The sequence below is a fragment of the Haliotis asinina genome, chromosome 11, assembly GCF_037392515.1.
Source record: "Haliotis asinina isolate JCU_RB_2024 chromosome 11, JCU_Hal_asi_v2, whole genome shotgun sequence".
Taxonomy (NCBI): Eukaryota; Metazoa; Mollusca; class Gastropoda; order Lepetellida; family Haliotidae; genus Haliotis; species Haliotis asinina.
In genome coordinates this window covers 4,123,473-4,137,665 of record NC_090290.1, presented here as the reverse complement: position 1 = coordinate 4,137,665, position 14,193 = coordinate 4,123,473, and the positions used below count along the sequence as shown (strand labels likewise).

At 39.3% G+C, this 14,193-nt stretch overlaps 1 protein-coding gene across 2 annotated transcripts in view; it reads left to right on the top strand.

Annotated features, from left to right (window-relative positions):
• The window catches only part of LOC137256086 (sodium-dependent proline transporter-like), a 30,916-nt gene extending 19,103 nt beyond the window's left edge, over positions 1-11,813 (top strand). For both annotated transcript variants that reach the window (XM_067793786.1, XM_067793785.1), the window contains 12 exons: positions 953-1,220; positions 1,531-1,663; positions 2,965-3,099; positions 3,938-4,041; positions 4,285-4,409; positions 5,543-5,655; positions 6,232-6,363; positions 6,611-6,710; positions 7,157-7,257; positions 7,899-8,072; positions 9,373-9,480; positions 11,667-11,813. In XM_067793786.1, coding sequence (XP_067649887.1) covers positions 953-1,220; positions 1,531-1,663; positions 2,965-3,099; positions 3,938-4,041; positions 4,285-4,409; positions 5,543-5,655; positions 6,232-6,363; positions 6,611-6,710; positions 7,157-7,257; positions 7,899-8,072; positions 9,373-9,453 — 1,466 coding nt within the window. In that variant the 3' untranslated portion in view covers positions 9,454-9,480; positions 11,667-11,813. The remainder of the gene's footprint in view (positions 1-952; positions 1,221-1,530; positions 1,664-2,964; positions 3,100-3,937; positions 4,042-4,284; positions 4,410-5,542; positions 5,656-6,231; positions 6,364-6,610; positions 6,711-7,156; positions 7,258-7,898; positions 8,073-9,372; positions 9,481-11,666) is intronic.
• Positions 11,814-14,193: the final 2,380 nt, after the last annotated feature.

The window sequence follows — 14,193 nt, the reverse complement described above, 5'->3', positions numbered from 1 at the left end:
ACTTCTAGCAGGCTATCTTTGTGTTTGAAATGTGTCGTCCTGATGTGTTCGCTTACCATCGGTTGATTACTGTCCATTGGCGGTATAAATATAAAACAAATTTGACATTGATGAGAAATATGTTTATAGTACTAGGCGTCATTTATAAAGGGTCAAGTGATATATACAGTACATGCATACTAAAGACAAGTTTCTCAAAAATGTGACATACAGACACGACAAGACAAGTTCAAAGTTCAGAAAGCCCTAAGGAGGGTCGGCCGTGAAAACCACTTGTAGGAATTTGCAGGAATGACACTGCTATAGGACCCAGAATCTCATCCTGATACGCTGTCCTGTAAGACCACTGGCATTGGCGTATATCCACTAGGAGCAATACCAGACCAAACCATAATTGACGCCTAGCCAATTGGTTACGCGTGGCCAGAGTTGCATCTGTGATTCGCCCTCCTTTTTGGCAATACATCATGTAAGAACAAATTGAATCTGCTCTCATCTAGGTAGACCTCACGGAAACTTGTTGATACTAGCTCAAACTCGCCGTTATGTGGTGTTAGTGGTGGACGAACTGCAGGTCGGCTACAGCTTAGTCTAACTGCCCTTAAACATCAGTGAACGGTCCTCCTGGATATTTTAACCAGATTGTAAGCATTAACAGCTGCAGTACTTCGGGTTTTTCTCCCACATCAATCAGACATTGCTTGGTGTTAAAATAAAACTGGGTTGGTAGCGTAAATTATTCAGTCACCTAATAAATCGAAAACTCAATCAGTATTTCAAATTCCACGTCTCACTTTTTCACTCCCTCAAGATCTGACTAAAAACTCTTCCACTACCTACATGCATATTTTGCACCTGTGTATTTCCCCTACCAAAGTCCAAGTTCAGGATCAGTAAGGTTATATATTGTTCTTGATGAAGGTGCATCAGTGTGTTTTGTATTGCCTACCAGGAGTTGGTGTTGGCGCTGTTGTGGTTGCATTCACATACATGCCCTATTACAATCTGTATCTGGCCTGGCCCGTCTACTACATGGTGAAGTGCTGCTCCAGCGTCCTGCCCTGGACAACTTGCGGCAACAGCTGGAACACAGACATGTGCATTGACTACATGAATACAACGTATGGCAGTAACAACACGGATACGTCATATACCATCACCAAATCCGAAAAGTGGGAAAACGTGACCCTAGGCCACACACCTGCGGAGGAGTTTTGGCAGTACGATACATTTTCATAATAATTTTGTTAGGACAAGCTTTGTCAAAATGCGTTTCCCGTATAAAGATTGTATCAACATGGTGCTCACGGTTCAAATATAAGCGAAACATCCCAATCCCAATCCACAAACCTAATGCAGGTAAATGAATGTATATAACTGTTTGATTAAAGTTACGCAAAGACCAACATATCCATCGGGGTGGGTGCTCATATTATTTTTGTCCAGTCCAAACCAGTTAATGTATAGCCCACAGCCTACAGTTCCACGGCCTGTAGCTGACACCTAACCTACCCTGTGTTATCCTTTCAGCTACAATGTCTTGGGAGTCTCAACAGGCTTGGAGGACGTAGGGTCTGTACAGTGGCACATTGCTGGATGTCTCTTGTTTTCAAGTGTAGTAATCTTTATATGTCTTATTCGTGGAGTCAAGTCTGCTGGTAAGGTAATGTTATCAGAAATTCTTCATGTCGTTGCTACTAACATCTTTAGATGCATTGATACTGCTACGAGAATGTATTTTCTGTAAATTGTATTACTGAATAAGTGATAATTATTGTTGGGTCACAGTGTTAGAGAGTGACTGTGTATATAAAAGCTGGTTGTATTACACACGCACGACACACGGATAAATGGAATGCATCAGTCAGCCTGCCTCTCCGTCAATGCTTGACCTACATAACCGCTGCCTGACACCTCGCTGTGTAACATTCAGTATAACTGTTTCTCACTCTCAAACCAATTACTTTAGATTTGACTCAGTTGCATTGTACATGAAACCTCTATAGTGAATCTTTGTATCTTGCCTTTGTTTTAGATCAATACAAAATATTGAAAATTTTAGACTTCTCAGTGTGTTATATTTTGCTGGTTCTGAGGGGATTTCTTATACCTTTTGTCACGGCATATTATTAACCGTAACAATACCTTCACCAAGGCTATGAATGTCTTTACATTTGAAACGTCAAGATTAATTGTATCTCCCACAAGAAACAGAAATAACTACTTATTCAAGCAAAGCAAGAAAGTCTTTAAAGGGAGATAAACATAAATATCAAAAGTGACTAAAGGGTTGTAAAATATATCATGGTCCATATGTTGCTTAAAGCTCTTTGAAATCTTTGAAATGTTCTCTCGCACTATTCAAATTATATTTGTATTATTTGTTTGTATTCAATATTGTATTTAATGTAAAGATTTTGTAAAAGGAGGTTTGTCAGAAAACATGTACTTTGGGCTGGAAGCCTCTAAAGCCTTCATAAAAATCTTGAATCTTGAACTAATCAAACTCGATTAATAATATAATCTGTCTTGCCTGGGATTTATCTAAGAAAGTAATTCACATTAACAGAAGGAAATACACATAAGTGTATCCATTTGCCTAAGGGGGTTATTTAGGACAGCCTGGCTATGGGGGTTGTGTAGGACAGCCTGACTATGGGGGTTGTGTAGGACAGGATGGCTATGGGGGTTGTGTAGGACAGCCGAATGGTTAAACCGAAAACCCGGGCTGGATTCTCTACATGGGTGCCTACCGTGGTATTGCAAGAATAAACATACAACTTCGAAATACCATATTCTCTCACAAATTCGTTTGATTATGTCTTTGCTAGCTATGGCGTGTTATCTTTAATGTAAGTAATACTTGTTCACATGCTAATACTAAACCCTGTCTTAATTCAAATCATATAGACGCCATGAAAGTTACAATATGTCCAGGATAACTCTGGGTTTTCCTCCCTGCAGGCTGTGTACGTGACTGCGCTGCTGCCGTACATCCTCCTCATCTCTATCTGCATCACAACACTGCTGCAGCCAGGTGCTCTAAATGGCGTGTATTACTTCTTCGTACCTGACTTCAACAAACTACTTGATATACAGGTGTGTTTCAGTTGACGAAATTCTAAATGTAATCATAAATCACGTGAGGCAAACATAGAGGATACTAAAGGACCTTCCGTGTAATACATAGAGGATACTAAACAACCTTCCGTGTAATACTATATTTATCAAACGAGTCAATGATTTGGCATCAAACGAGCGAAAGCGAGTTTGATACTAAATCTTTAACGAGTTTAATAAAAATGGTATTTCACGGAAGCGAGTTTAGTATTCTGTTTATTACTCGAAAACATAAATTGACAGAAACTGCCGTGAAATTCCCTACAGTTTTAGGACTCTCAGCTTTCCTCGAGTCAAGCAAGGTCTAGTAAAATTGCGAAATCGGCATTAGCATTGTGACGTTACATCTTGGAACCATTTTGGCGTCATACGTCAAGCGGTATTACACTAGTGCAATATTGCCGTAAAAATATTACATTGTAGTATCCTCAACGGGCGAGTAATAAATTTGCAGTTCTACGTATTTCCTTACAACCCTAGGCTTCCAGTCTTGATACGTGAACAAGCACGTCTACTGAATCTAAACCGTCTACAAGTGATTTTAAGAGCAGATCAAGTGTGACAACCAATACTATTCACAAGAGTGAGGGCCAAAGCTAACATCGCCATATTTTTTAAATAGTGCATTTATGACGACAGCCGATAAAATCAATTTCAATTCTGAGTCCGAACGGGCCTGGCATTCACTATTTAGCCATGTGATAAAAATATTATTCAATATCAACTCCCTGATTAGATATAGTAACGGATATTGATAGAAACAATGAAGTACAAATAATTCTGTTTGACGATGACGTACCGCTACCATCTGACGTAGGTGTGGCTGGAAGCATGTCTGCAAGTGTTCTATTCACTGGGTGTTGGCCTTGGAATGATCGGTACTGCTGCCAGCTACAACAACTTCCATGAACCGTGTCTACGGTGAGTTATGAACACATCAGTATCAAAATGTGACCTCACATGACTAATTCATAAAGACAACAAGCTTGGTGATTACTTCTGCGTGTTTTACTAACAACCACTTAGGACCTACACGTTTCTTCATCATTGCAATGTCCAGGAAACTTTCTCAAAGTAATATTATTGACTGTAATAATATCCCAGAAAGTCACTGAATGTGTGAAAGGATTAGAATGTTACACAATTGTGCATTTCTTTTCACAGAGATAGTATAATATTGACGATTATCTCCGAAGGAACCAGTATCTTTTGTGGCTTTGTGACGTTTGCTGCTCTCGGGGTCATGTCCCAGAAAACGGGTGTCCCAATTGAAAGTGTTGTGACAGGGGGTAGGTTATTTGTTTCGTTATTTTTCATTAATATGAAATAGGATTAAAGAAATGAAGAATAATTGAAACTCTTGTCGCAGGTGGAAGATAACCTGGGTCTTTTTTGTATTAAAGAAACACAATCGTGGATCGACTCTTCCAGTACGGCTTGTATTTTAGAGTTTCCAAAGGTTTGATTGTCCACTTACTGTGTGGTCACATGTAGATTATTTAGATAATAATATATATAAGAAATCAAACCCTTTCACTATCCATTGTAAATCGCTGCTTAAGGCAGAGTCGATGTTTGCAACATTCCGAAACGTTTTCTGAGCATGTGTTTATGAATCACTATCAAATACTGTTGATACTCGATGTTCGCGACGATGTGGGCATACCTTGCCCCACCAGTGGCACCCACCATAAACAGGTGCGAGGCTAGTCAATTGTTCACAGCATACAGTATACATACAGTAGCGTATGGTACCGGTCAAAATTGGGAAATGAATCTGACATTACTTTTTGACTGCTGCAAACTGTTAGAAATCCACTATAAAACATCTTTGAAAGCTTTACTGACACCTTGAATGTTGTAACCTTAATCCAGGCTAAAGCGCCAGACTAGTGATTCAGCTAGCTTGAAATGATGGGATCGAGCCCACCTGTGACCGGGTGTTAAAACCTTACAGACTATTTCAGTATTGTCACAATCCCTAGTGTGCAGTACACAACCCTGTGCACTTAAAACAACCAATCTGTTGGTTTATGACCAGATGGTGGCCACACGAATATGTGCACACACCTAGTTGCGAGTACAGCAACGTGCAGTAAATTTGGACAAAATGCTGTGACTATGTGTCCCAGTCCACCCAGCTGTGAATGGGTAAGGATGGAACAGTCACATTGACTCGGTGCGCCTTGTGGCTGCAGGAGTTGGATATTGGCGCTATATAAATATAAATCTTTAAAAAAGCGAAAGAAAAAACATAGGCACACGATATGTCTTGGATGTGAAATACAGGCAAAGTTCACAGTTTTTACAAAGTTGTGGGTAAGGTTGGTCCGAACGTTAAATGGAACCAGTCATATCTTGAGTATCAAAACCATGCACTGTCATAAGAGATCCTTATATGCATAATACGTTTCTACTGAAGGTCCAGGATTGGGATTTGTGACCTATCCAGACGCCCTTGCACAACTCCCGTTCCCACAGCTGTGGTCATTCATGTTCTTTCTGATGTTGCTCATGGTTGGTTTGGATTCACAGGTACAATATGAAGTATTCAATGCAATGTTCTACATCATCATGACAGCTCAGAAAGAAACATGGTCCAGATAAAACTGGCAGACTAATGCTGGTATATGGGATAGGATAGTCTAGATTAGAGCAGTGTGTTCTGGTCGTTACCAAGTGGGCACGTCATCGTATCTAAAACAGTAACCGGACCAATGCTTGGGTTCATATTCGGTTATTTTAATGGTACCTTCACATGTGCCAAAGTGCGCATCCTGTGCAGTGCTGACAGCAAACAGTACCAAACTCAGAACGGATATCGCACACTTTAGTAGACATAGCCTGAACAAGTTCATAAAATTATCCTTTTCTCCAAGTTGAGCGTGGAGTAAAAACACACAGACAATAGCTACTGATGGTCGCGTCCCTGTTTAGCATATTATCTGCAAGCAGCAATGCAATTTAAGGAATGTGTCTGTCTGAAGGTTATGTTAAATGACATTTCAAGCGCAAAGTCTTAACATTAGCAACGAAATTCAGAATAAGATATAGTTTATGAACATATTACTGGTTTGCACCGAGATATAACGTCAACTGTTGTCCTTCCAGTTCCTGAGTACTGAAGTCATTATTACTGCCCTGATTGACCAGTATCCGCGGCAGCTGAGCAAGAGGAGGGTGTTCCTTACAGGCGGATGTTGCCTGACAGTATTTCTGACTGGAATCATATTCTGTACCCAGGTCACTATGCTTACCCAATTCAGTAGGACAAACAAGTTAGTGTATTGGTTTCCCATCAGCATCTGTGTCAGAGCTGGTGGTATTTTCAGGCAAGATGGTGGTGCTAGTTGTAGCACTGTTAGCTGTAATGTGAACGGCAAAATTAGTAGTAGTTGTTTTAACAGCAGAAGTTGGAGCATGTACCCAAGAGTGTGAAAATGGTATATTGTCTGAAGGACGATATGGACATGCTGACTTCCTGTTGCAGGGAGGGCCTTACATGTTTCAGTTGGTCGACTGGTACGTGTTGTCTCTAGGGCCCATGGTGATAAGTACAATGGAGTGCATAGTCGTGTCGTGGATATATGGTGCGTATATTTACTAGTTCATTTGGATTCAAGAATTCCTCATAAACAATAGCTAAACAGGCCATTTCTTGTGAATGAACACATGAAAAGGTGCGTAACTATACAGAGAATATTGGGTTTGGAAATAAACGATTTGACAAAATTGATGGAATTGTGAAACTCATTCTTTGTATTTTATAATCTTTGAGCAAGTTGGGACTTTTTCAGTTCCTAGAAAGAAATTTTTCTACCAGACACGTGTTCAAGAGAAATTTTATTGTAAAATATATTTACAAGAAGGACGAATAGATTTCTTTGCTTTTATATCCATGGCGTAGAGAACCATGCACAGCAGGTAGTATTATAGCCATAATGTTGACAGAGTTCACATATTAATCGCACACAATAATCAGTAATGAACGTGACTTTACAATGTTCCTAATCAATGTGAACATATGTTCTGTCAGGTTTAAAACGAGTCAGTAAAGACGTGGAGATGATGATTGGTAAGCCACTGCCGATGACCGTAAAGATCCTCTGGGCTTTGGTAACGCCGACAATTTTGATAGTAAGTGTGAAAAAGGTGAACGATACAGTGGTGGCACAGTGGTGAACTACATGTTCTTGAATCTGTGACCATTACACCGAACAAACTTCTTCATGATATTGTTCAAACATAAGCAAGTGAGTGAGTTTAGTTTTACGCCGAAATATCCCATCTATATGGCGGCAATTTGTAAATAATCGAGTCTGGACCAGACAATCCAGTGATCAACAGCATGAGCACCGATCTGCGCAATTGGGAACCGATGACGTGTCGACCGAGTCAGCGAGCCTGACCATGCTACCCCGTTAGTTGCCTCTCACGGCAAGCATTTTATGGCAAGCCTCGATTGCTGAAGGCCTATTCTACCCGTACCTTCTCGGGTCTCAAAAACAATCATCATAAATCAAGAATTAGTGTACATGCTATGTGAACGTTTATCAGATTAGATACTAATCATATAGGTACTTCAGTGAAAGGTGAGCATATTCTACACCGACGGGAACCAGTTTAAAGTAAAATGTTTTTTGAACATACGAGTAGCAACGGGCATTTAAAGTGTATCTTTATATATATATAAACATGTGTCAGGAAATGTTAAACACTAACTGTGCAATCATGTACCTTTTCTTAGTATGAATATGATATAATTGTTACAAATCCAGGTAACTTTCATCTTGGCGCTCCTCCGCTATGAACCGCCAACCTATGGCAAGTACGAGTATCCCAGCTACGCCTCTACAATCGGCTGGTTCATAGCAGTGCTGCCCCTTCTACCGATACCCATCTATATGGTCATCACTGTCAGGAAGCACATGGCGAGCAATTCCCTGAAGAAGGTAAACACGCTTGTAACTCAACTGTATCGAATTATTTTAAATAATAGTATTAACATCAACCTAGCATCCCAGTCTTAACATGAAATGAAGAACACGCAGTGGGAGTAACTATACCGTCCTACCCCTTCTCAGGAGATGTCCTTTGCTGGTTCCCATGGCTGTTGTTTGCAGAACCGTTAAGTTCAAGTTATAAGAGTCATTGAGTGAGTTAATGAGTGAGTGAGTTAATTGTTACGCCGCACTCAGCAATATTCCAGCTGTAAGGCAGCGGTCTGTAAATAATCGAGCCTGGCCTGGTAATCCAGCGATCAACAGCATGAGCATCGATCTGCACAACTGGGAATCGATGACATGTGTGAACCAAGTCAGCGAGCATGACCACCCATTTCCGTTAGTCGCCTCTTACGACAAGCATAGTCGCCTTTAATGGCAAGCATGGGTTGCTGCAGGCCTAATCTACCCCAGGACCTTCACGGGTCCCAACTGACAGGAACTGTTTAACATATCACATTCAGTGTTTATCTCCAGGATGTTTCAAGGCAACCATCAGTTCCGACAATGTCTATTGTCAGTTTGGCTGCTGCCCAGGGATATCTGTGTTACCTCAACAACTAAACGCATCCTCAGGGGTTCAGAAAAGTGAAAAATATGAAGGCCTATTCTATCACGGACCTTCAACTCTTCCAAACACTTTAATTGAAATTCTTGAATTATATGATGAGCTTGCTACTGGCCAATAAGACATCGTCCTCTGTTGGTTACCTAGCCATGTTGGAATCTCTGGGTAACACAATGGCTGAGATTGCTACCAAGGGGGCCCTTTACAAATCTGTGACACCACTTCTTATTGCACACTCTGAGTGCAAAGTTCTTATTCGATAGTATATCCGTGATCTGATGCAAAAGAAGTGGGACACCTAAGTAGGAATCGATAACTTATGTCAAATTACGCCTACTATCGATTACACCTACTTGCGCTGTCTGAGCTGTCCAGATTTGAAGAGGTCTGTATGCGACGATGTCGCATTAGCCACAGCAGGTATACTCATGAGTATTTATTGCAATGCACCCAGGGTCATAAAAATCCAAGCCAGATCTTGTACTTTATCACATGGCCAATGAAACCATTTTTCCATTAAATTGTCCATCCCTTTTGATTCTGATGTGACTGGCAAGATTAAAAAAAAATGTGGACATCGTCCGTATTGGCAACGTACCAAAACGTCAAAGTGGACAATTTGCCTGCATGTGCTGAGGGAAAGATATGCTGTTGAGTGATACGATTCCCTTTCGTTGACAGAGTGTACGACTTGCCTTGAGGCCAGATGATGAATGGCGACCTCAAAGCCGAGAGGATTACATTAATGAATCTACAACATAACAACTATCTCACAAGACAGCCCTCACGGTACTGTTCAAATTAACAGATTGAACTTTAATGTTTGAACAGTGTCTATATTTTAACTGAGTACACTAATAGTAGTTCATGTTTGTACAATAATAAATGTCACCTCCCAAATACGCGCAGTAGTAAACGCAAGAACATTTATGGATACTCAGAAAGATTGAAGAGGCATTTTCTGTTCTTTGTGTTGAAACATGTATGTTCTGATAATAATTATATAAGCGTTACTTTGCTGAAGCTATGCAGATTTATTAAGACCTCTTCGCACGTGTTCCGAATTGAGAGATATAAACGAGAATCAGCAAGAAAAATATTTTCCAAATTCCAATCGCATTCAGGAGAGAATGTCAAAACAACAATATTTCAAGCTTTGTAAGAATACGACGCCCACATGCCATCTGACGTTTCAGTGACACGTTTGTATGCGATTCGGTAGTGTTCTGATGACGTCAGGGCTCATTTGAAGAGCATTCGGAACGTTCTGACTGTATTCGGGACGTTCTGACTGCATTCGGGACATTCTGACTGTATTCGGGTGCATTTAAGGTACACTCGAGCTGCATTCCAGCATCAGTGGAAATATTCCGATATATCTGGAGACTATTCCACCTGAAATCCTGCAGCAATTGAGATACATTCCGTCTCATTCGAGGCGTATTTGAGACATTCTGACAGGATATGAAGTGGATAGAATACAGTTAGAATGAATTAAAAATATTTAGAATGCAGTCAGAATACTTTGAATGCAGTTCGAATGCACCTCAAATGCAGTTCCATGTTTTTTCCCCCTTCGAATGTACCTCGACATTTTTAACCCGAATTTTTTTACCCGAATAGTTAGAATGCAGTAAGAAGTTTTAGAATTCAGTTCGAATTTCCAGGAATTTCCAGAAATGTTCATTCCGAAACCCTTCCGACTCATTCCACCTCTTGTGTGAACGGGGGGATAAAAATATATGAGTGAATTATTCATCCAAAAAGACGGAACTTTAACGTCTGTAATACTGAGTACAGTACCAGTTTATCGCGACGATGTGAATATTTGTCTGCCATCTCCCAAACAGACGCAATCATTCATATATTTACACTTTTCGATACACAGAAAATGAATGTCGTTGGAACGTTGTTGAATTCTGTGATTCTTAGGCCTTAGGTACTGATGATTTAATCGATTTTTTTAAATCGTCTTCTTTGGAAATGAAAAAGCTCCCTCTTGTTTAGAATGCAAAATTGAGCACTGCTCAACGTTTAGAACCAAGTGTTGGACATAGTGACCCTAAAGATATCATTTTACACTTCAATAGAGAAAATTATCATATCTCAAGACAACATTTCAAATAGTCCTCCAGTTCGATTAATGATTTGCGTTGTCATAACACTCACTATATTCTTTGCTTCTTTAAAGCAGCAGACAGCAAAATTCCAACTATATGGCGATGACGAGATCTTTTGTGGATAAATCGTCTTATAACTCTTTGAAACACAACGTTTCGGGGTCATTTCATTTCATTTCTGGAATGAGTTCATCGGATGAAGGGGTCTGAAATGACCCCCAAACGTTGTGTTTCATATCGTTACAAAGAAGATTTATCCCTAAATTGTCTTAGACATATATGCAACTTCTAAATGCCGCTAAACGACATTATGTGGTGATAGTCTGTAAACAGTCGAGTCCAGACCAGAAAGTCCATTGGTCAGCATGGTCATCTTCACAACTGAGATGTCACGATATATGACAGTTGTGTAAACATTAAACTCTGTGATGACATGACCGTCAAATCATGATAATCGTGACATAAAATCAACCCTCGTATTGCGTTTCTTGGCATGCGTATATTCTAGATCAGTTTACAAGTTCTCTAAACGAATCGTATCACTTAGTAACGTCTAACTTTGGAAGTTTGTGTTTTGTTACAGTTTTTCAGTTCTTCAAAGATCTCTTTCTATATAACTAATCGATAGTCATATTCTATTTGTCACACTTCATTGTTTTCATCAGCAATCGGTCATTAGACATGTCGAGCCTAAACGTTTATTTGTGTAAAACACCTTGCAGTAATGTTGGATTTTTTCTGCTCAGCAATCGGGGTTCCTATCCCCATTCTGGAAGCATTAGCATGTTTTAGGATTTATTATTTTCGATGAACTACCTTAGGAATATTAAATGGTTGATCTCTTTTGGTTTACAGATAACGGGACAACTCATTGTGAAAAAACCCATTCAAGTCATTCCAGAGGACATTTTGTCAAGCCTATAGATCATCTCTGCAAGTAAAATTAAGTTCATTCAGAAGATCGCTAAAGAATCATGGAACAAGTCCACAAAGAATGTATTAATAAATAAAATTATATTGCTTTGTTACGTGGTGCGTGGTGATATTGTCCAGTTCTTGAAAAGTTGTCATATTTGACATATTCAGTTTGGTGCACGTCCTAGATGGTCTAGGGTATTCAAACAATGCATTGCTTTAGTAATCCTCGTATTAATATTGTTAAAGGAGACATTTACAGGTGTGGTAGTCGGTTATTGCTTTAGAGTGACATCTTGTCAGCCAATGACAACAACTTTCTCGGCACAAGCTCAGCTCACTACTGCCACAGCGAGTCTAATGTTCACGTGCGTAACTGGACAAAATGGAAAACAATAAATGTCCAAGGACTTCATGATTTGCCATTGTAATCGGAAGTTTTTCCGGTATACTCCAGTATCTACAAACTGTAACGAACGTGGCCGCGAAATATTTTACAGCTCACGTGAAAACTTTCACTGATTTAATGAATATATGTTTCATCACAACTGAACGTAAATTAATCTATGTTAGAATGTACCACTGAAAGGAAGTTGTAACATGGAATAATTGTGAGTGAGTGAGTGAGTGAGTTTAGTTTTACGCCACACTCAGCAATATTACAGCTATATGGCGGCGGTCTGTAAATAATCGAGTCTGGACCAGACAATCCAGTGATCAACAACATGAGCATCGATCTGCGCAATTGGGAACCGATGGCATGTGTGAACCAAGTCAGCGAGTCTGACCACCCGATCCCGTTAGTCGCCTCTTACGACAAGCATAGTCGCCTTTTATGGCAAGCATGGGTTGCTGAAGGCCTATTCTACCCCGGGACCTTCACGGGTCGGAATAATTGTAGTATAATGTAGTATTATGTAGTATAATGTAGTATTATGTAGTATTATGTAGTGTAATGTTGTATAATGTAGTATAATGTAGTGTTATGTAGTATAATGTAGTATGATGTAGTATTATGTACTATAATGTATTATTATGTAGTATAATGTAACATAATGTAGTATAATGTAGTTTTATGTAGTATGATGTAGTATAATGTAGTATTATGTAGTATAATGTAGTATGATGCAGTATTATGTACTATAATGTAGTATTATGTAGTATTATGTAGTATAATGTAGTATTATGTAGTATTATGTAGTATTATGTACTATAATGTAGTATAATGTAGTATAATGTAGTATTATGTAGTATTGTGTACTATAATGTAGTGTAATGTAGTATTATGTAGTATTATGTAGTGAGTGAGTTAATATTTAACGTCACATCGGCAATATTGCAGCCATGTCGTGACGAGAACATACATGACAAAAAAGAATATATATGCATATTATGAACACCCTGTCGACGAAGGACAGTAAAACCACTAGACTATCACAGTTAATGTTAAAACTAGTGTGGAAACTTATAAAAATATAACAGTATCATTATTTGGACAATACAATATAAAAACAGGCCATAGATCGCCAACAACAGAGGGTAGATCACCATACCAGGGACCATGGGGACTTACAGTACCTCTGCTACCTGCATGGTTCCTGGCTGGATTTACACCATCCCCTCAGCTGTTGGCGACTGTATGCTAGATTAGCCACAAATTAAAATGACACATATTCTACGATTAAATCGTTTTGGGACTTACGTACCCTCTCAGGAGGACAATAATTTTACGGTACTTCAACCCCCTTCGAGGATACAGCCACTAACAATCTCAGTTGCTAATTCAACTTCCAATCATAAAATACTTATTTATTTACATGTCAGTCAATAAATTCAATTCTTTTAAAAATGCAATAATTACATGAGAACTTACATTACTAAAAAGGTCCTTCATAGTTCTTGATTTAAAATAATTGTCCCTTGTGATGGAATATTCAACACAGTCAAGCAAGACATGCTTGACCGTGATTATTTCATCACAAGGGACGCAGAACGGAGGATCCTCACCTTTCAAAAGATATTCATGCGTATACCTAGTGTGGCCAATACGACATCGTCGTATAATGACCTCTTCAAATCTGGACCGACATCCCAAGTAGGTGTAACCAACAAATGGTTTTATTGCATGTAATTTATTGATACCTACTTGGGTGTCCCACTTCTTCTGCATGAGATCACGAATGTAAGATCTAATGGTGGCTTTATAATCACTGTAAGGAATAAGAAGTGGTGATACAGATTTGTTGAGCGCTGCTTTAGCAGCAAGGTCAGCCAATGTGTTACCAGAGATTCCAACATGGCTGGGTAACCAACAGATGACGATGTCGTATTGGCCAGTTGCAAGATAGTTATAAAGTTCAATAATTTCTATTAAAAGTGGATGTTTACATGCTAGGTTTTTAATAGCCTGAAGGCAAGAAAGAGAGTCTGAATAGATTATGTACTGTTTATGTTTAGGATGTCTTTG